We start from the raw sequence: 24,556 nt of genomic DNA, 5'->3' as shown, positions 1-24,556 counted from the left end.
AATTCTACATCACAATTGTTGGCCAACGGTTGTGTGAACGTGTGTATGCAAGACAAGTTGGAGCCAACACCCTTCGAACAAAAATCCACGTTTTTGTTGTCGGAAAATCCGATCGTGTGTACGCGGCATAAAAAATATGAGTTGTCTGGCTCTGACTTCCGTACGTTCTGAGTTACTGACTCGGAACAATTATGCAGAAAGTGCGAGCTCCTGATTTGCATACCTGTTCCAGGTCAATTCTCAAGAAAATATCAAAGCCGTTTGGATCAGTATGTAAGCCAGCAAATAGGGAAAATCATTAATGAGAGTCTCTATGGTCTGTCCAAACTCCACAGCCAGGAAGATTGCTCTACTGCCTCCTAAAGAGTTAGATGTGAGCGTTGGAGGAGGTTGTGTTATTATTGAGGGAGAGCCCTTGCACACTGGGGCGGTTTGCAGGCGCTATTGCGCTAATAACAGCGCCTGCAAACCGCCCCGAAAGTGCCGCTGCTTTCATTCCAGTGTGAAAGCCCCGAGGGCTTGCACACTGGAGCGATGCGCTGGCAGGACGGTAAAAAAAGTCCTGCCAGCAGCATCTTTGGAGCGGTGAAGGAGCGGTGTGTATACCGCTCCTTTACCGCTCCTGCCCATTGAAATCAATGGGACGGTGCGGCTATAACGCCGGCAAAGCGCCTCTGCAGAGGCGCTTTGCGGTGGTATTTAACCCTTTCTCGGCCGCTAGCGGGGGGTAAAACCGCCCCGCTAGCAGCCACATACCGACAGTAAAACGCCGCTAATAATAGCGGCGTTTTACCGCCGACGCCGCCCCCCGCCCCAGTGTGCAAGGGCTCTTAGGTTAAAGTGTATGTGAACCCCAACCATGAACTTCTCGTATTTGCTTGGAAACTATAACAATTTGTTTTGTTATATCTGTTTGATAAGTAAAAATAAGTACCTGCCAATCCTGCCAGAAATCTTGTAGAGCTGCTAACTTCCCTTAGTTAGATGACAACTGAGATTTCAAACATTCTCAGGTCTCTCTTTGGACTACACAACCCCTCCCCCCAAGGTTATGGAGACAAGGAGAAGGGGAGGTGATCTGTAGTCATGCCCACATTATTTTGTGTTACTGCCAGGAAAATAAGATAAAAAATAGAGGCAAAAGAACCTCAAGAAATTAAATGCATCCACCACACCTGCCAACTTTTTGAGATGAGAACGAGGGACATCTATTAGCAAATGTAGGTAGGCATAGGACACACCCTCTGCCACGCCCCCTTAAAGGAGAATTATTCCAAAAAATTATTAGTTAAAACCACAAGTGCTTTTTTTTGCCACTACTATTCCTTTATCCTGGCTTCTGTAATTTATCCATGCATCAATTCAGAAATCGGATGAAAGTTTTGGCTCTGGGAAACACTTTTTTTTAGATAAAAAGTGCATTTTATATACAACTATATAGATCAGACCAAAATGAGGGACAAATGAGGAAGAAAGAGGGACAGAGGGACTTTGTTCCAAATCGGGGACATTTGGGAGCTATGCGTCCACCCCCAAGACTGGTAAGCTGCAATATTACATTATTGTAAACAGGCAGAGTCTTCAGCCCTGTGTAAGCTCCAAGTAGAGCAACTTGCAGTTAACACAGAAGAATAGCAAAGACTCCCGTGCTTGAGGTTGCTGTGCGGCTGATTGAAAATGTGTGTCTCCACTGGTACAGCCACCACAAAGGCTGCACTGCCACTCACAACAGGTCGGGGGAAACCCAGAGAGACTCTAGAATGAAAGAAAACAGAGGGTGCACCAGCCTAGCGCATTACCTTTGGGACAACTTATTATTTAAAAATGTGTACATTATACTCACAATTGGAAGACATATGTCAAGCAAAATATATAAAAATCCACCGGATGCAAGATCCGCTGATGGTATTCGTTGTGGAATAAAAGTCCAAGCAAAACTTCACTATATTACCAAAAGTATTGGAGCGCCTGCCTGTACACACATGAACATTAATGGCATCCCAGTCTTGGACCGTAGGGTTCAATATTGAGTTGGCCCACCCTTTGCAGCTATAACAACTTCAACTCTTCTGGGAAGGCTGTCCACAAGGTTTAGGAGTGTGTCTATGGGAATGTTTGACCATTCTTCCAGAAGAGCATTTGTGAGGTCAGGCACTGATGTTGGAGAGAAGGCCTGGCTCACAGTCTCCACTCTACAGTAATTCATCCAAAAGGTGTTCTATTGAGTTGAGGTCAGACCAGTCTAGTTCCTTCACCCCAAACTCGTCATCCATATCTTTATGGACCTTGCTTTGTGCACTGGTGTGCAGTCGTGTTGGAACAGGAAGGGGCCATCCCCAAACTGTTTCAATGAAGTTGTGAGCATAGAATTGTCCAAAATGTCTTGATATGTTGATGCCTTAAGAGTTTCCTTCACTGGAAATATGGGGCCAAGCCCAACCCCTGAAAAACACCCCACAACACAATCCCAGCTCCACCAAATGATTTGGACCAGTGCACAAAGCAAGGTCCATAAAGAGATGGATGAGCAAGTTTGGGATGGAGGAACTTGACTGGCCTGCACAGAGTCCTGACCTCAACCCGATAGAACACCTTTGGGATGAAATAGAGCAGAGACTGCGAGCCAGGCCTTCTTGTCCAACATCAGTGCCTGACCTCACCAATGCGCTTCTGGAAGAATGGTCAAACATTTCCATAGACACACTCCTAAACCTTGTGGACAGCCTTCCCAGAAGAGTTGAAGCTGTTATAGCTGCAAAGGGTGGGCCAACTCAAAATTGAACCCTACGGACTAAGACTGGGATGCCATTAAAGATCATGTGCGTGTAAAGGCAAGTGTCCCAATACTTTTGGTAATAGTGTACTTTGTATTAATTCACCCACCCTTCTGACTTGATTGTCACCAGCCCGCCCATTTAATGGAAGGGCTTAAATAACGGTCATATGGGACCGTGTTTGATCACACTTATCATATAAAGATCAGCTACCTGCACTCCAAACCCAGCTCTGAAGAAGAGGGGACACCCCTCGAAACGCGTCAGTTTGTTTGGACTTTTATTCCACGATTAATACCATCAGCGGAGCTTGCTGAGTGGAGCATCAGGTGGATTTTATATATTTTGCTTGACATATGTCTTCCAATCGTGAGTATAATGTACACATTTTCAAATAATAAATTGTCGCAAAGGCTGGTGCCCCCTCTGTTTTCTTTCATTTTGCAGTTAGCACAGGGCTGTCTCTACAGGACTTTGTCAAAGAGAGAAAAGGAAAAGTGAATATGTACAGCTGGAAAGGGAAAATCTTAACCGCTTGCTGACCAGCCACTGCAGTTGTACTGCGGCAACATGGTTTGGCTGCGCGAATCGCCGTTATGTTACGTCGGTAACATAACGGCCACTAGGGGGTGCATGCGCGCCATTACTAGTAAAAAAAAAAACAATTATTAATAAAAATGCCATAAAACTATCTCCTATTTTGTAGACGCTATAACTTTTACGCAAACCAATCAATAAACGCTTATTGCGATTTTTTTTTACCAAAAATATGTAGAAGAATACGTATCGGCCTAAACTAAGGAAGAAAAATGTTTTTTTTAATATATTTTTTGGGGGATATTTATTATAGCAAAAAGTAAAAAATATTGTGTTTTTTTTTCAAAATTGTTGCTCTTTTTTTGTTTATAGCGCAAAAAATAAAAACCGCAGAGGTGATCAAATACCACCAAAAGAAAGCTCTATTTGTGGGGAAAAAAAGGACGTCAATTTTGTTTGGGAGCCACGTCGCACGACCGCGCAATTGTCAGTTAAAGCGACACAGTGCCGAATCGCAAAAAGTGCTCTGGTCTTTGGCCAGCCAAATGGTCCGGGGGTGAAGCCGTTAAAGGCCAACTCTGAGCTCAATAAACTTACCAGGGTTATAGCAGTAATCTATTCATTTGCTTCCAAAACAACCCCCTGCCATGCAGGCTTTCTTCAAAATGCATAAAATCTGCTTGTTCTGGGCTGCTCGGATGTAAACTGAAGGTCTTCCAGACCGCGATGGCGAGATTGTATCTCCGCTTTCCTCTCCTCCAGGCTTTTTACAAAACGCACAGCCCCAGGCTTCATTTTGTGAATGTCCATGAAAAGAGCGAGGCGAAAAAACAACTGCAGTGCTGGGGTCTAGGAGACCTGCAGAGCTTACATCCGAGAGACCTGGAAGTACAGCAGGAGCTCTACTCATCTGGCACGTAAACAAGCAGATTTGATTCATTTGGAAAAACACCTGCAAGACGGGGGGGTTTACTTTTGATGCAAACGTATATATAACGGCTCTAACCCTAGTAGGTTTATTGAGCCTGGAGTTAGGCTTTAAAGTGAACCTGTTTCTTGGCCCTGCATGGGCGTACAGTCAATTGCTAGAGATCCCCTGTGATCTGTTGATTTAAAAAAAAACATTTAAATTATTAATTCACTTTAGCTTATTAAAAGAAACCATCTAATGTGAAAGCAAAGTTGATGCAATTGCGGACCACCTTCTGAAAATGCTAGTTCTCAGCATGTCATGGTGCTTCAAAGACTTCTGTATGTTCAAAATTATTCAGATCAGCAGGTCTGACCGCATTCTGACTCTCCAGATATAAATACTTGTTACTGGTCAAAGATTGGGAAGGTATTGAAGCCAGAAACAGCCTGGCAACTAGCATTTTTTAGGAGGAGGTCACCAATGGAAGTCACATGTACATGTTTTCTTTTAAAGCAGAGCTCCACCCAAAAGGAGAAGTTCTGCTTTGAGTACTCCTCCCCTGCAACATTTGGCATGTCATTTTTTTTTTTTTTTTTGGGGGGGGGAGTGGGTAACCACTCCCACGTCCACTCAGATCACCTAGGCCAGTGATGGCGAACTTTGGCACCCCAGATGTTTTGGAATTACATTTCTCATGATGCTCATGCACTCTGCAGTGTAGTTGAGCATCATGGGAAATGTAGTTCCAAAACATCTGGGGTGCCAAGGTTCGTCATCACTGACCTAGGCGATGGTGATCACCTCACCTTCTCCTCTTCCTCCCTGCAGTCTTCTGGGACATGTCACAGGTCCCAGAAGACTGCTGGATCATTCAGGAGGCACAGTGGGCACCACTGTCACAGCCAGGTGCCCACAGTTGAGATGCCGGGGAGAGAAGACGGGGAGAAGAGATGACTTAGGTGAGCAGATCGATGGATCATGGAACAGGTGAGTGAGTGTGTGTTTATTAAAAGTTTTTTAATCAAAAAAGGGCTGGCGACTCGGATGCTCTTGAATAAAAGTCCTTTATTGGGTTACATGGGTACAGGCTACGCTGACGCGTTTCGGCTAAGAAGCCTTCATCAAAGCATACATGTTTGATTTAAAACTGATATTTATAACAGAGTAAGCACTCCAAATGGGGCAGGTGCATCCTAATCAGAGCATTCAAAACAATTAAAAACACATGGAGAAAAGAAAGAGAGAAACACAGCAGGCATATGAGAGACATATCATGAACAAATAAAGCATATTTAAAATGGTGCCATAAATGTATCAAACAATGCGACTATGTTGAAAAATGTGATTATGTTAAAAAAAGAGATTTATATCTATCCTATCGCTCAAACCATACGGTTTTCTAGTATTAAGGGTATGTATCTACCATATGCCTCATATGCCTGCTGTGCTTCTCTTTCTTTTCTCCATGTGTTTTTAATTGTTTTGATTGCTCTGATTAGGATGCACCCGCCCCATTTGGCGCGCTTACTCTGTTATAAATATCAGTTTTTAAATCAAACATGTATGCTTTGATGAAGGTTTCTTAGCCGAAACGCGTCAGCATAGCCTGTACCCATGTAACCCAATAAAGGACTTTTACTCAAGAGCATCCAAGTCGCCAGCCCTTTTCTGATTCAAGTACTGCATTTTGGGGCCTGAACGTCCTGGCTAGAGCACCGGATCACAGTTCATAGATCATCATATTGGCAGTGGAGCTGGGGTATCATTTTGATTTGTTTATTAAAAGTTGTCAGCTACAGTTTTTGTAGACATTTAATAAACACAAAAACAACTGGAGCTCCGCTTTAACTAGAAAAATGACAACAACAAAAAAATACACATGCGGTGCAGCCCCCTGCACTGCAAAGGTTAAGTGCTCGTTAAGTCTAGGGGTAGAGGAATAGGGTGTAATACCTTATTTCTTGCTCTAGCAAGCTTGCTCTATCTGTGCAACGAGTCACCAAAAGACTGCTAACGCCACCTCCTGACCAGGTTTCCAGTTATACCTATATTTAAGGTGTAGCGTGAGACAAAGTCAAAGTCCACAGCCCACCATCCTCAAACCAACCCCTCACTTACAGAATCCTGGGGATGCTTCTCCTTGCCGGCTCCTGTCCAATTTAAAATTGACACAGGTGTGCATGGCTCCCCTCGCACAGTTGCGGCATTCATTTACTCTGAATAAAAAATGACAATTCCCACCTTCCACCGTGGAAGAGGGACTCTTAGTTCTCAATGGAGCACAAGTGCGGTTATGTCACCATACTCAGGGATTTTTTTCTCAGGGGATAGGTGCAGGAACTCCCCCCTTCCGAGTCACCCTTCGTCTCTGCCCCCCTACCCATCTCTGAGCACCACCCCTTGGTTCCACCCCCCTACCCACCTCCCAGTACAGCACCTTTCAGAGAATACAGAACCAAGTATTTTGTGCTACTCAGTAATTTCTATGAAATTTGTTAATGGAAACAAAGATAGTATAACAGATACCCCAGCAACAATAGACCCCTCCCCGGCAACAATAGACCCCACCCCGGCAACAATAGACCCCACCCCGGCAACAATAGACCCCTCCCCGGCAACAATAGACCCCACCCCGGCAACAATAGACCCCACCCCGGCAACAATAGACCCCTCCCCGGCAACAATAGACCCCTCCCCGGCAACAATAGACCCCACCCTGGCAACAATAGACCCCACCCCGGCAACAATAGTCCCCACCCCGGAAACAATAGACTCCACCCCAGCAACAATAGAGTCCACCCCAGAAACAAAGGACCCCCCTCCCAGCAACAATAGATCTCCCACACAACAAAAGACTTTCCCCTCAGCAACAATGGACCCCCTACAACAAAGTGCCACCCCAGCAACAATAGACCCTCCAGCAGCCAGCAACAATAGACCTCTCCCTCAACGGTAGATGCCACCCAGCAACAATTGACCCCCCCCCCAGCAAGATAAGACCCCCCCCACCAGCAACAGGAGACTTACCCAGCAACAATAGACCCCTACACAAAAACAGATCCCCACCAGCGACAATAGATACCCCAGCAGCCAGCATCAATAGACCCTCCAGCACCCTCTTGCCAGTACATAAACTCAGTCCTGGAGGTGCCGGAACTGCGTTCCCCCGCGTTCCTGCTGAGAAAAAGCCCTGACCGTATCTAAAATCTATTGGAATTCCTATCAACTCCATAACTGAAGGTCCATACCTTGGTACGGACCTGAGAGTTTGAGGAATAGTGTGTAGGAGCCGGAGCAGTGCACCTCTCCACTGATCGCAGTTCAAATTCTTCGTAGGCTTAATTGCAAAAAAGGGAATTTTTTTTGTAATTCTCTGAGGTTTAAATATACACAGCGAGTAAAATAAGTATTGAACATGTCACCATTTTTCTAGGTAAATATATCCCTAAAGGTGCTATTGACATGAAATTTTCACTACACGTCAGTAACAACCCATGCATTTCATACATTCAAAGAAACCAAAACAAATACGTTCAGAAATGAAGTTATGTGTAATAAAATGGAATGACACAGGGAAAAAGTATTGAACACGCTAACTGAAATGTATTTAATACTTCGCACAAAATCCTTTGTTGGTAATGACAGCTTCAAGAAGCCCCCTGTATGGAGGAACTAGTCGCATTGGTTGCTCGTGTAGGATTTTGGCCCATTCTTCCACACAACAGTCTTCAAATCTTGAAGGTCCTGTTAGCCTCTTCTATGAACTTTGATCTTTAGTTCTTTTCATAGATTTTCTATTGCAGTGGTCATCAACTCCTGTCCTCAGGGCCACTAACAGGCCAGGTTTGCAAGATAACTGAAATACATCACAGGTGATATCATTTGATGCTCAGTGATTGCAGTATTCTAGTCTGCATCTCCCCAAGGTAATACATAAAACCTGGCCTGTTAGTGGGCCCTGAGGACAGGGTTGATGACCACTGTTCTATTGGATTCAAGTCAGGTGATTGGCTGGGTCATTTTAGCAGTTTTATTTTCTTTCTTTGAAACCAATTGAGTTTCCTTGGCTTTGTGTTTGGGATCATTGTCTTGCTGAAATGTCCACCCTCGTTTCATCTTCATCATCCTGGCAGATGGTAGCAGATTTTTATCAACAATGTCTTGGTACATTTTCCAGTCATCCTGCCTTCAAGTTTGCCAGTACCGTATGCTGAAAAACAGCCCCACACCATGATGTTGCCACCTCCAAACTTCACTGTTGGTATGGGGGTGCTTTTGGGGTGATGTGCCATTTGACCTCCAAACGTTGTGTGTATTATGGCATCCAAGAAGTTCCATTTTGGTCCAGTCTGACCAGACTATATTCTCCCAGTATTTCACAGGCTTGTCTAAATGTTGTGCAGCAAACTTTAAACGAGCTTCAACATGCTTTTTCTTCAGCAATGGAGTCTTGCATGGTGAGCGCGCATACAGGCCATGGCGGTTGAGTGCATTACTTATTGTTTTCTTTGAAACAATTGTACCTGCTAATTCCAGGTCTTTCTGAAGCTCTCCACAAGTGGACCTTGGCTCTTGGACATATCTTCTGATAATTCTGTTCACTCCTCTGTCAGAAATCTTGCGAGGAGAACCTGGTCATGGCAGGTTTATGGTGAAATTATTTTCTTTCCACTTTCTAATTATGGCCCCAACAGTGTTCACTGGAACAGTCATACGTTTAGAAATCCTTCTGTAACCAATGCCATCAGTATGTTTTGCAGCAATAAGGTTGCCTAGGTCTTGATGGAGCTCTTTGCTTATACCCATCATGAGATGTTTCTTGTGTGACACCTTTGTAATGAGACACCTTTTTATAGGCCGACAGTTGAGACTTAACCAGCTGTTATTAATTTGTACTGACAAGGGGGCAGGATTGCTTTCTAATTTACTGGTGTCTTGGCTTCCCTTGCCTTTTTTGCACCTCACTTTTTTCATGTGTTCAATACTTTTCCCTGTGTCATTCCATTTTATTACACATAACTTAATTTTTGAATGTATTTTGTGTTTTGACGTCTTTGTATGTATGGATTGCATGGGTTGATACTGACATTTGGTGAAAATTTCACCTTTAGAAATATATTTACCTAGAAAAATGGTGAAGTGTTCAATACTTATTTTACCCGATGTATAGGTAAATCAAACAAATGTGCAGATTTAAAGATGGGTGTTACTTCCTCTTTGTTTCCCTGCAAAGGTAAAGCATAATAGGCTACTATGCATGTGACACTTACCTGCAAGAGAAGCCCGCGATGTCCCCGTCTTCCTCGCTAGTAGCGAGCGTCCATTCTTCACCCCTCTTCCTTCCGGGGCCGGCTCTGTGACTGGCCGGAGTCACGTGACGGCGTGTGACGTCACTCCCACGCATGCGCGCTGGAGCCGCCTTTAACGGCATGACCAGAGCTAGAAACAGCACACTAACTCCGGCACATGCGCAGAAGAAATCACCCTACGGCGATTTGCAAATATCTCCTAGACTGTGCAGGGAGATATTTCAAGCACCTACAGGTAAGCCTTAATCTAGGCTTACCTGTAGGTTAAAGTGGTTGTAAAGGGTTTACAACCACTTTAATTGTTGCTTTCTCATTTTGCCGAAGTCTGAACAGATCTGCCAGTTCAGATTTTTCCATCTGATAAATCCATTTCCTTTCCTTCAGTCACATTACCTGCACAATATCACAGAAGGCATGCCTTTAGGTAAGCATAGGCCCAGCCTCTCATGTCCTGCAGGGATAAGTGAGCAGACAGATCCACATGGTTCCTGGGATGTCGCCCTTCACACAAGAGAGTCGCATGCCATCGGCCTCTCCCCCTCCTTCTCCTTGGATTTCCACCTTATTCACTGTACAGCTGCACGTCAATGCATTTTTCTTGGGAAAAACTCAACTATTTGATTTTTTTACGGCCGAAAGCAGCTGGGGAATAGTTCAAAATGGGTCAGTTATAAAAAGAAACCTGGTTCACTTTTACTTTTTTCTAACAAAGTCTTAAAACATCCCACACTGAGGGTGGAAGAGGAAAGGGACTTATTCAGGAACAGTGGGGGCCCCAACACACATTGGGGGACCATGCGGGTGTTATTGTTTTTTTCTCATCTGGCGAATCACGTGGGAGAAGACAGCTGAACAGAAGCGTTGTTTTTAGGAATATAATGGCTGTCACCAATACAGTGTGTGTGTGATTGACAGGCCTCAAACCAAATTACTGTAATTACTGTCAAGTCGTTTTTTAGCTCCTGTGCAGTTTCCTAACACAATGCACGGCTTGTTAAAGGTGCAACAAATTAGTACGCAGAATTGCTAAGCTCTCTGCTGACGTACCGCTGTGCATGGGGGAGGTTGCGTTTACACTGCACGATGTACAATAAATAACGATTCCGGCATCCGGGGCGCAGGCTGGTATAATCAGCCACATTGTGTTTGTTTAGAATTTAATTACCGTTCCCCTTTTTAACCAAACGTGCAATCGCATACATCCCAACTTTCTGAGATGGGAGACAGGGACATCTTTTCAGGATAAAGTTAGTAGGCAAAGGGCACGCCTTCCACCATACCCCAATCCAACAGAATAATAAGAAAAAGATATTGGTTAAACCCACAAGTTTGTTTTTTTTACGCCTCTTTTTTTATATATACCGATTATTCAAAACAAGAAATGCAATAATTTATAGGTTGGATGAAAGTCTGTATAGCATAACACTTGAGTAGAACTATGGCTTTCCATTCGTATAAAACTTGGGTTGCAGCAATTTTTTATTAATAAATGCACATTAACCACTTGCCTTGGAAAAGAAGAAAGAAATGGCTGCACATCCAGAACTCCCAATTGCCTTTTATTGTTCACAAAGATAACACCAGAGACACCAAACTGTGGTCACATAGAAGCATTTCACACATACATCTTGTGCTTAATCATTAGGTAATGATTAAGCACAAGATGTATGTGTGAAACGCGTCTACGTGACCACAGATTGGTGTCTTTGGTGTTATCTTTGTGAACAATAGAAGGCAATCGGGAGTTCTGGATGTGCAGCCATTTCTTTCTTCTTTTCCAAGTTTCCCACGGAGGTGGGTCGGGGCTGGCAATCCATGAGATATTCCAATTAGTCTTGTCTCATACACCTGGAGAAACGGTTCTTTTTCTTGTTAACCACTTGCCTACTGGCCACTTTCACCCCCTTCTTGCCCAGGCCAATTTTCAGCTTTCAGCGCAGTCACGCTTTGAATGACAATTGCATGGTCATGCAACACTGTACCCATCTGACATTTTTATCATTTCTTTACACAAATAGAGCTTCCTTTTGGTGGTATTTTAATCACCACTGGATTTTTTATTTTTTTCTAAACAAATGAAAAAAGACCGAAAATGTTGAAAAAAAAATTTTTTTTTCATACTTTGTTATAAAATTTTGAAAACAGGTAATATTTCTCCTTCACTGATGTGCGCTGATGAGGCTGCACTGATGAGGTGGCAGTGATTAGCGACACTGGTGGGCACTGATGAGGCTGTACTGATAGGCACTGACAGGTGGCACTGATAGGTGACACTGATGAGGAGGCACTGATTGGCAGCAGTGTTGAGCGCTGATTGGAGTACTGGTGGGCATTGTTGGGACTGCACTGATAATTAGTGCCCAGATTATCAGTGCCAATGTCCCTTTAACTCAAGCTGGGTGTTGACTCTCTTCATCTCTCCTCACGCTGTCAGTGTGGTGAGAGAAAAGCCATTAACCGGCTTCTGTTTACATCGTGATCAGCTGATCAGGAGGCGCACGGGGAGCACGGACATCAAAAGAAGCCCTCCCAGCAAAGTAAGCCCATGCTGTACCCATCATTTGGCTTTAGCGTGGGCGTGAAGGGGTTAACGTACGGTTTTCTTTTAGAGTCACCCAGTAAAGTCCCAAAAACACCTGTTGATCCTACCAGTGAAGTCAACCTAATCCTATGATGGTGTGGTAACAATGCTGCACTGCTCCTGAATTCAGAGCAGAGTTGTCACTCTCATGTAGGATGTGTCTGCTTGTACTACAGTGGGATGAGAAGATGTTGCAGGGGGGGAGTCGCTATCAACAATGTTACTGCTGATTGACAAGGCTGTAGCTTGTCAATCAGCACCTGACCACATCTAGTCCTGCTTACTGCTTTCTGGATTAGCGGCACTGCCTCTGTTGCTGAAAATCTCCCACTGTGAGCTGCAGTAACTGGGTGGGGGAGAGAGTGAGACGCAAACGATGAAGGATTTGGCCCAGTCAGGAAAGGTGAAGAACGTTTCTTCACTTTGAGGCTTGTGCATCTCAAAGAAAATGGATTTGGTACTTGTTTAGAGTGTTATATGGGAGCCTTTAGTTGCTTTAACTAGAACATTTTTAACAGTGGTTCAGAAAGAGGGAAAACTGGCCCAAGAGGTGTAAAGTAAAGGCGGTGTATAGCAGCCATTCAGAGCTTCTGTTCATTCTCCTATGAAAAAGGACAGTCTGGGTGGTACGGCCAACAAGGTTTTTCTCTTCAGGCTCCTTTTGATCACAAGGTCTAGACCAGGGGTCTCCAAACTGCGGCCTGATTGCCAGATGTGGCCCTTTGCTAGCCTTTATCTGGCCCTTGGGGCACTATTCCTCCCAATGATATGAGGATATTCCTCCCACTGACACCTGCAATGGGTCACCATTTCTTCCACTGATACCAATGATGGACTACTACTCCTCCTACTAATACCAATAATGGGGCACTACTCCTCCTAATACCAATAATGGGGCACTACTCCTAATACCAATAATGGGGCACTACTGCTCCTACTAATACCAATAGGGCACTACTCCTCCTACTAATACCAATAATGGGGCACTACCCCTCCTGCTGACCACCAAACCTGAGGCCATATTTATTCTCACTAATGCTGGGCCTGGGACATTTTCTACCCCCACTGGCCACAATCCGGCCCTCCTAAAGTCTGAAGGACACTAGACTGGCCCTTTGTTTGAAAAGTTTGGAGACCCCTAGTCTAGACTAATGTAAATGTATCTATGAAGCCTAGAAAATTACCACCTTATTTGTTGGTAATCTGTGACTGTGAAAATGGGGGTTTCTATGAGACTGACAGCTTTTCTACACTGGCTTTAGCATTTTTACCCTACCAAAAACATAATGGTAATTATTTGGCTCCTCTAGGGTGGAGACCTCAAAATGTTTTTTTTTTTTTCTCTGTAAGGCATTGTAGAATATGTTGCCACTGTAAGAATAGTTAGGATCCGTAATATTCTAATACATCATCATGGCGCACATTGGGTATCATGTATGAACTGATTCTGGAAACCCATTGCAACTAATTAACCACTGGGATTTGCTTGCTGAGGGCAATACAGACACTTTAGGAGAGTATGATACACAAAGACCAAAACATCTCCGGAGACAATTGGCCTTTTTTTTTTTTAATTAATGGGAAAACATTCCAAATAAATGGAATTTTCAGCATGTTATTGTTGTAGGTGTCACATGTGAGGTGGGAGGAGCTGTGATGGAAGACTTGGCTCTCACTGTACTGTATTGTGATATCATCAGCCTGATTATGAGAACTCTGTATCCTATCATTGTAGATGAGAAACACCAGGAAAGTATCGGTGTGGCCCGTGGCTTTTGTCGGAGGATTGCGATACGAGTCTCCCAAAGTGAACGCTGCAGGGAAAGTCTATGGGTGGAAGACCGTTTTTGACCCACACAGACCTTTTGCAATAGACATGGCCGGCTTTGCCATCAATTTGCGGCTGATACTTCAGCGACCGCAGGCATATTTCAAATTAAGAGGAGTGAAAGGAGGTTACCAGGAAAGCAGTCTGCTGCGGGAGCTGGTGACCCTCAATGACCTGGAACCAAAAGCTGACAATTGCACTAAGGTAAGGAGCGCAATGTTTCTGTCTGGCACAAGATTTCTAGTCACATTTAGCTACTGGGAAGCACTTCAATGCTGACCCCACCCAAAAACTCATATATTTTATCTTAGTTTTCTGGCAAGCAGACTTTAAAAGAGAAGTATGGCCAAACCTCTTTTGGTCATACTTCTCTTGTGGTTCACAGGAGTGCACTTACTTCTGCACTTCTGTGACCCAGAATTAGCTGAGGCGGGCCCAAGCCCAGTCGGCTGACATCACAGACCCGCTCCAGACTCTGGAGGGATCCCGACAATAAAGGCTGGCAGTTGGTTCAGCCTCTTAGTGCTCAAAACTGCGGCCTTTTTCTTGCTTTTATCTGGCCCTTGGGGCACCCCCCCCCCCCCCACTGTCAGCAACAGTGGGGCATATTGGCATAGTTCCCGCCACTGACACCAACTATGGTCATTATTTCTCCCATTGGTACCAACAATGGAACACTATTCCTCTGACTGACACCAATGTTTGGGCACTATTACTCCCACTGACACAATTGATAGAGCACTATTCCTCCCAGTGATACCACCAATGGGGCACTATTTCTCCCACTAACACCAATGATGAGGCACTATTCCTCCCACTGACACCAATGATGGGGTACTATTTCTCCCACTAACACCACCAATGGGGCACTATTTCTCCCACTAACACCACCATAGGCGTGTGCAGGGGGTGTGCCAAGTGTGCCTGGGCACACCCTAATCACCCCGTGCGCCAGGGCCACTAAAAAGGCAGTACAGCCGGCCCTCCTGTACCGGGCCCAGGTCCTATCAGTTCAAAAGGGGAGCTCAGGCACCTGCCGAGCAGGAGGAACAGCTGTACTGCCTTATTGCAGACACAGATCCTCTTGTTCCTCCCCCTGCAGCACTGCCAGCTTCTTCTCATCTTCCCCCCATCCAGCTGCGCTGCAGAGGGATTGGGGGTAAGGGACTGGTAAATATGTAATTTACTGGCCCCTTCCTTTCCTGAATAAACATAGTGAGCTATCAGTACCAATTGGTACCAGCTGGCGCTCGTTCACGCTATCGCGCGTTCCCTGCTGGCCACGAGCATTGGTTCCCCCCGCTGTGTAGCAGGCGCGCGTGCGCACACGCCCTCTGGTGGCCGAAAATGGTAAGGACGTACCCATAAGGGATTTCGCCCAGGAGTGCCATTGTGCCGCAGTATATCTGCGTGACGTGGTCGGCAAGTGGTTAATATTGATTGAGAGAGTTTAGTTCCACTTTAACATTACATAGAAGGGGACAACTTCAGTTTTGGAGTTTTCAGAAAGAGCAAGTAAAAAAGGTAAGCAGCAATGTTTAAATATGCTATATGAATGGTAACAAATATGAAGTAGGTGTTATCCCAATTTGGCAACAAAGGTAGAAATACACCGCAGGTAGCACTAAAGACAGCATCTGCATACATCAAGGCTGAGTATTGCTGAGCTGAATGCAATGCCAGATCTAATGGGCTTGTTTCATACCAGAGATATGGAAATAATTCTGCTACTCGCTGCTTTCCATTTACATTTGGTTGACTCCGAGCTTCTCCTCCAGTGAAGCAGACATAGAATGACTGACAGCTCTGCATTCTTCATCTGTTTTTGTAGGACAATTGCAGAACACAGAATTTGACATCACAGACTGCATTCTTATGTGTGTTACCTGCTCCAGGTTCCATATACACAACTTATATTAACAAGGATTATTTGTCTGTAATAACATCTTACTTTGCAAAGTAATGTGAAATACTGTATTTATTGGCGTATAACACTCACTTTTTTACCATGAAAATCGGGTGCAAATAGCGTGTGCGTGTTATACGCCAATACTTCAATTTTAGCTGCCTCGGAGGGGACAAGGAGGGGGCCGGACGAGCGCTGTCAGATTACATACAGCGAGAATCTCCTGTTTACTTGGCAGCCTCTGTAATAGGAAGTCCCGTCTCCTGGACCGCCATTGGACCACTGTTCTGTCTATCATAGGAGATTCTCTTTGTATGTAATCTGTCGGCGCTCGTCCCGCTCCCCTCCCTGTCCCCTCTAGGCTGCAGGTGGACGTCAATCAGGCTGCACTGATGGCAATGGTGAGGCTGCATTGAAGGCAATCATGAGGCTGTATTGATGTGGATTGATGAGGCTGCAGATGGGCACTGACCCTTATTTTGCTCCAAAGTTCCTTATTTAAAATTTTTGTTTTTTTCCTGAAACTTCCCTCTTAAAATGAATGTGCGTGTTATACGCCGATAAATACGGTATATAAAAAAATAAATACACGTCTGTTATAGATTTGGCATAATGTACTTGGCTCCACCCACTCTAGGCTGCATACCTCCCAACATTTTGAGATGGGAATGAGGGACACCTACTAGCAAATGTATGTAGGCATAGGACACACCCCCCAGCCACCACCCTTAAAGGGGACATAACCAAAAAAAAAAACAGGTTAATTAAATCCACAAGGGCTTTTTTTTACCACTAATATTCCTTTATATTGGCTTTTAAAATTGACAAATGCGGCAATTTCAAATTTGGATGAAAGGTTTAGCACTGGGAAACACTTTTTGAAAGATAAAAAGTGCATTTTATATACAACTATATGGATCAGACCAAAATGAGGGACAAATGAGGAGGAATGAGGGACAGAGGGACATTGCTCCAAATCAGGGACAGTCCCTCTCGAAATCAAGGACAGTTGGGAGCTATGAGGCTGTCATCTCAATTCCTCATTCAGCAAATGCTGATCTGCTAAGACAGTCTAGTTCCATCAGCAGTCTTTCTCCTCCTTAGTTCGGGATCACAGATCTCAGTCTTTCAAGAATCTCAGCAGACCTGATTCACATGATGAACCCGTGGTTGCAGGAAAGAAAATTGCTCCATCTATGGCTGGTATAAGAAAATCTGACTGAAGATATCAGTGCTGGGCTTTCATATTATCAAAACACTTGGATGCTTTATTTTTATTATATATACTTATAAATATAATTTTATATATATATGTATATATTTATCTCTCTCTCTCTCTCTCTCTATATATATATATATATATAGATATATCTATATCTATATAGATATATCTATATCTATATAGATATATATATAGATATAGATATATATAAAATTTGTATATCAAATATCATAAATTATATATAATTTTAAATATAAATAAAATTGATCAAGAACAATTATTTTTTCCCTGTACAATTAGAGCCCAGAGATTCTTCTTATCATGATGAATTATTAAACTTTCCTATATTATTATACTGTACAACTTTATATTAATGACCCTTTAATCTCTTCATATTTCAGATTTTGGTATGGCACACGCGGACAGAGAAACCAGTATTGGTGAATGAGGGGAAGAAAGGCTTCACAGACCCCAATGTGGAAATCTGACAACATACTTACACCAGTAAGTTGAGAACTTCCTTTAGTTGTCAGTGAAGCATGTCATTGGTATATGGTTGCATCAACAGGTCACCACTACGCTGATTATGGAAGAGCCTGCACCCCACTAATGACAACTTTGCCTCTTCCAATTTACACCCTCCTGTTGTCTGTCCTGTCCTCTCCTGTCCAAAAGGGAGGCAGACAAGCTGTCTTAAGCCCCATTCACACCTAATGTATTTGAAACACACCTACACTATATTACCAAAAGTATTGTGACACCTGCCTTTACACACACATGAACTTTAATGGCATCCCACTTAGTCTGTAGGGTTCAATATTGAGTTGGCCCACCATTTGCAGCTATAACATCTTCAACTCTTCTGGGAAGGCTGTCCACAAGGTTTAGGAGTGTGTCTATGGGAATGTTTGACCATTCTTCCAGAAGCGCATTTGTGAGGTCAGGCACTGATGTTGCACAAGAAGGCCTGGCTTGCAGTCTCCATTCTAATTCATCCCAAAGGTGTTCTATCAGGTTGAGGTCAGGACTCAGCCAAGTTAGCAGGCCAGTTAAGTTCCCCCAACCCAAAACTCGCTCATCCATGTTTTAATGGACCTTGCTTTGTGTATTGGTCCAAATCATTTGGTGGAGAGGGGATTATGGTGTGGGGTTGTTGTTCAGGGGTTAGGTTGGCCCCTTAGTTCTAGTTAGGGGGAACTCCTAAGGCGTCAGCATACCAAGACATTTTGGACAATTTCATGCTCCCAACTTTGTGGGAACAGTTTGGGAAGGCCCCTTCCTGTTCCAACATGACTGCACACCAGTGCACAAAGCAAGGTCCATAAAGACATGGATGAGCGAGTTTGGGGTGGAGGAACTTGACTGGCAGGCACAGAGTCCTGACCCCAACCCGATAGAACACCTTTGGGATGAATTAGAACGGAGACTGCGAGCCAGGCCTTTCTCTTCCAATATCAGTGCCTGACCTCATAAAAGCGCTTCCCATAGACACACTCCTAAACCTTGTGGACAGCCTTCCCAGAAGAGTGGAAGCTGTTGGTAGCTGCAAAGGGTGGGCCAACCCAATATTGAACCCTACGGACAAAGACTGGGATGCCATTAAAGTTCATGTGGGTTTAAAGGGGCGTCCCAATACTTTTGGTAATATATTGTATTTTTGTGTGGTTTTATCCATTTTGTTTTTTTCACGCGACACACCATAGGGCAGCCCATTTCATTGCGACAAACATGGCAAAGTAATTCATGGAGCTTTTTACCATGTTTCGGTTTACACATTTCTTTTTTTACTGAGGGTTTGCTGTGAAAACGTGCATCTGCGTGCCTGATTTGGGGTGCTGGTAACAATTATTGAAAGCACGGTGTGCATTCTTCACGCATTCCAAGTACGTGCGCAGAAACACGTGCTTCCCAGAACGTGCAGATGTGAACAGAGCCTTAAAATGGATGTAAACCCTGATAGGTTTTACTTCCTCTTTATTTCCCTGCAAAGGTTAAGCATAATGGTCTACTATGCATCGCATAGCAGCCCATTATGTGTCACTTACCCGAAACTGAAGCCGGTGATGTCACCGCTGTCCCCACTAGCAGCGACCGTCCATCTTCACCCCTCTTCCTTCCTGGGCCGTGAACTCCGGCTCTGTGACTGGACGGGGTCGCGTGACGGGAGCCGCCAGTAACGGCATGACCCCTTTAGAAATGGCACAATCTGCCCTTTCTAAAGTTCGAATGCGCCGTAGACATCGGCGCACGGCTTTATTGTAAATATCTCCTAAGCCGTGAAGGTTTAGGAGATATTTTCAGCACCTACAGGTAAGCCTTAATATAGGCTTAACTGTAGGTAAAAGTGGTTGTACAGGGTGTACAACCACTTTAATGTTCTCCTGACCAACCTAAGGCCTCCTTTGGCTGCTGTCAAAGTCCTCAATCAGTGATCCCAGATTGCTGGAACATGGAAGCCAGCACACCACGAACATGCAGGGAGTAGTGATGATGCCAGTTTTGGGATTGGAAAGGTTTGGGGCCGAAGAGTGGGGCACGGATGGGCCCGGAGACCAGTTAACAGCTGGTATCTGCACGTTAATGATGGGGCAATTGACCAACCTAAGGCCTCCTTTGGCTGCTGTCAAAGTCCTCGATCAGTGATCCCAGAGTGCTGGAACATGGAAGCCAGCACACCACGAACATGCAGGGAGTAGTGATGATGCCAGTTTTGGGATTGGAAAGGTTTGGGGCCCGAAGAGTGGGGCACGGATGGGCCCGGAGACCAATTCACAACTGGTATCTGCACGGTAATGATGGGGCAAAGTTGAACCAAGGCAGGCAAAAATATAAGCAGATTAAAGATTAGCTTTAAGCTGTTTGCTCGGAACACAGCCTTAACATTTGTCTCAAATTAGTTAAAGATTATTAGGGGATGTTGTTTTGGTTGTCTCCTCTGCTTACAGCTCTCATTTTCATTTCTTAAAGCAGATGAGGTAAGAAAGAGAAGTTGGGAGTGTGTTCTCGAAGCGCCGATTTCCCCCTCCCCACCCTGCAGCTCGCAAGGGGCTCCATGTGTAAATTTTCCAAGAAGCACAGCACATGTGATAGAGGGAAGGATGGAGATGCAGAGAGCAAAGGACGTTTACTCCTCTTCCAGAGCATCAACTTCCAAAACATGCGAATAACGGAAATTCTGGCTGGATGCTGACCGATAATCATGGCGGTGAGGCGCCATCAACCAATGACCACACAGCTTCACCTACTGTCCAGAGCAGCAAGCACAGACCTTTTCCTCTGCTGCCACCTGCTGGTCATTCTGTTGGCTAGCTGGATAAATTCATCACTGCTATTTACACATAAGCATGTTATCCCAAAGCCCCCCCAAAAAAAATCAGTCCCCCGGGTATGTCATACAACGAAAAAGTAAAATGGTGTACTTACCAATATGAATCTCTTCACATTACTGAATAAAGCAAAAGATGCATACACTGGCACATATGCAGAGATGGCCCACCACTAGGCTTATGGACGAATCTGAATATCTAGTCTTAAATTATTATAATTATGCACCAGCGGAAGATTTTAAATTTTCTCTTATTTATCCATACTTTGTCTGTGCCTTGGATTTGAGAACCAGAGGTCATTTAGCAGTTTTTGGCTTTCCACCATGGTACACACCACCCCCGCCATTGAAATCAATGGCCAGCACTTTTAACCTTTTTTCAGCCGCTAGCGGGGGTTAAAAGCGCCCTGCTAGCAGCAGAAAAGTGCTGCTAAAACTAGCGGCTCTTTACCGTCAACGAGGCCAGCACTCTAGTGTGAAAGTAGCCTTAGGCCCCTTTCACACTGAGGCGCTTCTAAACTGCCAGTAAAACACTGAGGCTACTTTCACACTGGGGCGGGCGGGCGCCAGCGGTAAAGCGGCACTATTTTTAGCGCTGCTTTACCATCGTTTTAGTGGCACTATTCGGCTGCTAGCGGGGCGGTTTTAAACCCTAACAGCAGAAAAAGGGTTAAAACCGCCGGCATAGTTTAGCGGCACTACCCTATTGTTTTTAATAGGAAGGGGCGCTCTAGGAGCAGTGAATACACCGCTCCTACAGAGCAGCAAAGATGCGGCTTGCAGGACTTTTTTGGCCGTCCTGCAAGCGCACCGCTCCAGTGTGAAAGCCCTCAGGCTTTCACACTGGAGAGACAGGAGAGGCTCTTTACAGGCGCTACACTGGTGCTATTTTTAGCGCTGTAGCGCCTGTAAAGCGCATCAGTGTGAAAATAGCCCGAGCGCTTTTGAAGAGCTTTTCAGGCGCTTTTGAAGAGCTTTTAATTCATTTCAATGGAGTGGGGCGTTTTTTCACCGCCCTGCCAGCGCACTGCCCCAGTGTGAAAGCATTGATTGATTTTAATTGAAATAGTTTTTTGTGAGCTTTTCAGGTGTTTTTTTTTAGCATGAAAGCGCCTAAAAAGTGACTCAGTGTGAAAGGGATCTAACAGTCTTTTCACACTTAGACCCCTTTCACACTGAGGTGCTTTTCAAGCGCTTTCACGCTAAAAAAGCGCCTGAAAAGCTCACGAAAACCTATTTCCATTAGAATCCATTAGAATCAATGAATGCTTTCACACTGGGGCAGTGCACTCGCAGGGCGGTGAAAAAACGCCCCTCTCCATTGAAATAAATGGAAAGCTCTTCAAAAGCGCTCAGTGTTTTACTGGCAGTTTAAAGGGGCCTGAGGGGCTTCTAAACTGCCAGTAAAACACTGAGTACTTTTGAGGAGCTTTTCAGGTGCTTTATATTAATTTCATTGGAGAGGGGCACTTTTTCAGGCGCTTTTTTTTTAGCTCTCTAAGGGCCCTTTCTCACTGGGGCGGGGGCGGCGGTGAAGTGGTTACCGTCGGTATGCGGCCACTAGCGGGGGCGGTTTTAACCCCCTGCTAGCGGCAGAGAAAGGGTTAAAACCACCGCAAAGCACCTCTGCAGAGGCGCTTTGCCGGCGGTATAGCCGCGCCGTCCCATTGATTTCAATGGGCAGGAGCGGTGAAGGAGCGGTATACACTCCGCTCCTACACCGCTCCGAAGATGCTGCTAGCAGGACTTTTTTTCCCGTCCTGCTAGCGCACCGCTCCAGTGTGAAAGCCCTCGGGGCTTTCACACTGGAATTAAAGCAGCGGCACTTTCGGTTGGTTTACAGGCGCTATTATTAGCACAATAGCGCCTGCAAACCGCCCCAGTGTGAAAGAAGCCTAAGGCTCCTTTCACACTGGGACAGGGTCGGCTGTAAAACTGCGCTATTTTTAGCGTCGTTTTAGCAGCGGTATTCGGCCGCTAGCGGGGCGGTTTTAACCCTCGCTAGCAGCCGAGAAAGGGTTAAGACCACCCGCAAAGCGCTGCTGCAGCAGCGCTTTGCCGGCGGTATAGCCGCGATGCCCCATTGATTTCAATGGACAGGAGCGGTGGAGGAGCGGTATACACACCGCTCCAAAGATGCTGCTAGCAGGACTTTTTTTCCCCGTCCTGCCAGCGCACCGCTCCAGCCCTCGGGGCTTTCACACTGAAGAGACAGGAGCAGCTCTTTCAGGGCGCTTTGCAGGCGCTATTTTTAGCGATGTAGCGCCTGCAAAGCGCCCCAGTGTGAAAGGGGTCTAAGCATGCTCCAAAGATGCTGCTTGCATAGTTTTTTCACCCCCCTGCCAGTGTGGAAGCATCCATTGATTTTAAGGGGAAGCGGTTTTCGTGAGCTTTTTCAGGTGCTTTTTTTAACGCAAAAGCGCTTGAAAAACTCATTGTGAAAGGGGCCTTACTGTTGATTGATTAGGAAGAGTATTAGGCTGAAATGTTTACCTTTCCTGGAGAAAATGCTAACCCAAAGCTCCCTCCTGTGCTGCTTTTATAACCAAAATTGGGTGTAAACAAGGTAGAGATTTACCTGTTTTCATGTGTCACTTCTTACTGGTTGAATGAACGAGGCATTGCAGGTGACTTCCATTCTGCAGCATTTTCATCAGCAAAGGAGCAACATCTCATCCAGCTAGTGACGGAGCAATACATGGAAGCAGGTGAGGATCTTGTCAACCCTCAACCCTTGTTGTGGAGCTGGAAGAAGTATGTCAGCACTAAAATCGTGGTGATGTCACCATTTTGCTGTTGGCACGCTCAACTGGCGCTCAAGAGGACAGATAGGATTTGTAGTAACTGCCACTGATGAATCCAGGACCTTGATGACGCTATTTAAATAACAACAGAACAGAAGTGCAATTAGAGGATGCAGCCCAAAAATTTTAGGATTGGGGGTGGGGTCGTAGTGTGAGTTGAATGCTGTACGTGTCCATGCTTCACGTTAAACCTTTGGGCTATGTTCACACCTTTGCGGTTTTCAGGCGCGTTTTGCATTTTTAAACCTGCATTTTTAATGCGTTTTTGCATGCAGTTATCATGCATTATGTGTTTTTTTCCCTCTTTAAACACACTGTGTATAGCTGGTAGCTAAGGAGCGGGCCGGAAAGCCGGTCACCTCGTCCTTAAAAAAACGACGAGTCATCAGCTAAATGTAAAGAATGAATTGCCGGCAAAAAAACAGCATCCCCCCCCCAAAATCCATACCAGGCCCTTCAGGTCTGGTATAGCTATGGAGGGAAACCCCACGCCAAAAAAAAAAAAAAGATGGCGAAGGGCCCCCCCCCCAAGATCCATACCATACCCTTATCTGAGCATGCAGCTTGGTAGGTCAGGAAAGGGAGGGGGCCAGTTGATGACGTCACTGGGGGGGGGGGGGTTCGGTGCCACCAGGTGATGTTGCAGAGTGGCTCCGCCCCTTACCTATACATACTGCTGGCTTTTAATAATAGGACACTTACCTGTCCTGGACTCCAGCAATGTCGGCACCGCAGCTGATGTTTCCATTATGGCTCCACACCGGGAACCCTATTGCACATACGCTGGGCTCCGCTCCCCTCTCCTACTGGCCCGGCGGCAGGGGAAGGAGGAGGGAGCCGAGCGGCGACTTCAACGGCCGCGGCTCCCGGAAGTGGGGACGGGATACCTGTCAAAGATCCTCTTACCACCCCCCCGAAAAGTGCCAAATGTGGCACCGGAGGGAGGGAGGAGACAAATGAGCGGAAGTCCCACTTTTGGGTGGAGCTCCGCTTTAAGAACTGTCAAACAGAGGAGCAGGCAGTCGCGGTTAGCCTTCTAGCCTTCTGTAGGGGGGAGTTTTTTTTTTTTGGTGTCAGTGGGAAGAATAGTGTCCCATTATTGGAGTCAATGGGAAATATAGTTCTCCATTGTTGTTAGTTTCTGAAACGATGTCTCTTTGTTGGTGTCAGTGATAGGAATACTGTATTGCATCAGTGGCAGGAAAAGTGCCCCAAGGGCCGGATAAAAGCAAGCAAAGGGCCGCATCCCGCCCCCCGGGGGCCGCAGTTTGGAGACCACTAATCTAGGCTTTTGATCACATAACAGTACACTAGGGAACCTGCAGCAGCATTTTCCCTCCATAAAAGTATTTCAGTC

General features: G+C 45.3%; 1 protein-coding gene across 5 annotated transcripts in view; it reads left to right on the top strand.

Moving 5' to 3' along the window:
- B3GAT1 (beta-1,3-glucuronyltransferase 1) overlaps positions 1-21,492 on the top strand; it is a 103,017-nt gene extending 81,525 nt beyond the window's left edge. For 4 of the 5 annotated variants that reach the window (XM_073603499.1, XM_073603503.1, XM_073603498.1 and 1 more), the window contains 3 exons: positions 13,850-14,146; positions 17,472-17,574; positions 20,038-21,492. In XM_073603499.1, coding sequence (XP_073459600.1) covers positions 13,850-14,146; positions 17,472-17,558 — 384 coding nt within the window. In that variant the 3' untranslated portion in view covers positions 17,559-17,574; positions 20,038-21,492. The remainder of the gene's footprint in view (positions 1-13,849; positions 14,147-17,471; positions 17,575-20,037) is intronic. The other variant, XM_073603500.1, reaches the window with a different exon arrangement.
- Positions 21,493-24,556: the final 3,064 nt, after the last annotated feature.

Source organism: Aquarana catesbeiana, linkage group LG10, assembly GCF_042186555.1.
Source record: "Aquarana catesbeiana isolate 2022-GZ linkage group LG10, ASM4218655v1, whole genome shotgun sequence".
In the NCBI taxonomy this organism is placed as follows: Eukaryota; Metazoa; Chordata; class Amphibia; order Anura; family Ranidae; genus Aquarana; species Aquarana catesbeiana.
The sequence above is the reverse complement of the archived record's forward strand: the minus strand, read 5'-3'. Positions and strand labels throughout refer to the sequence as shown.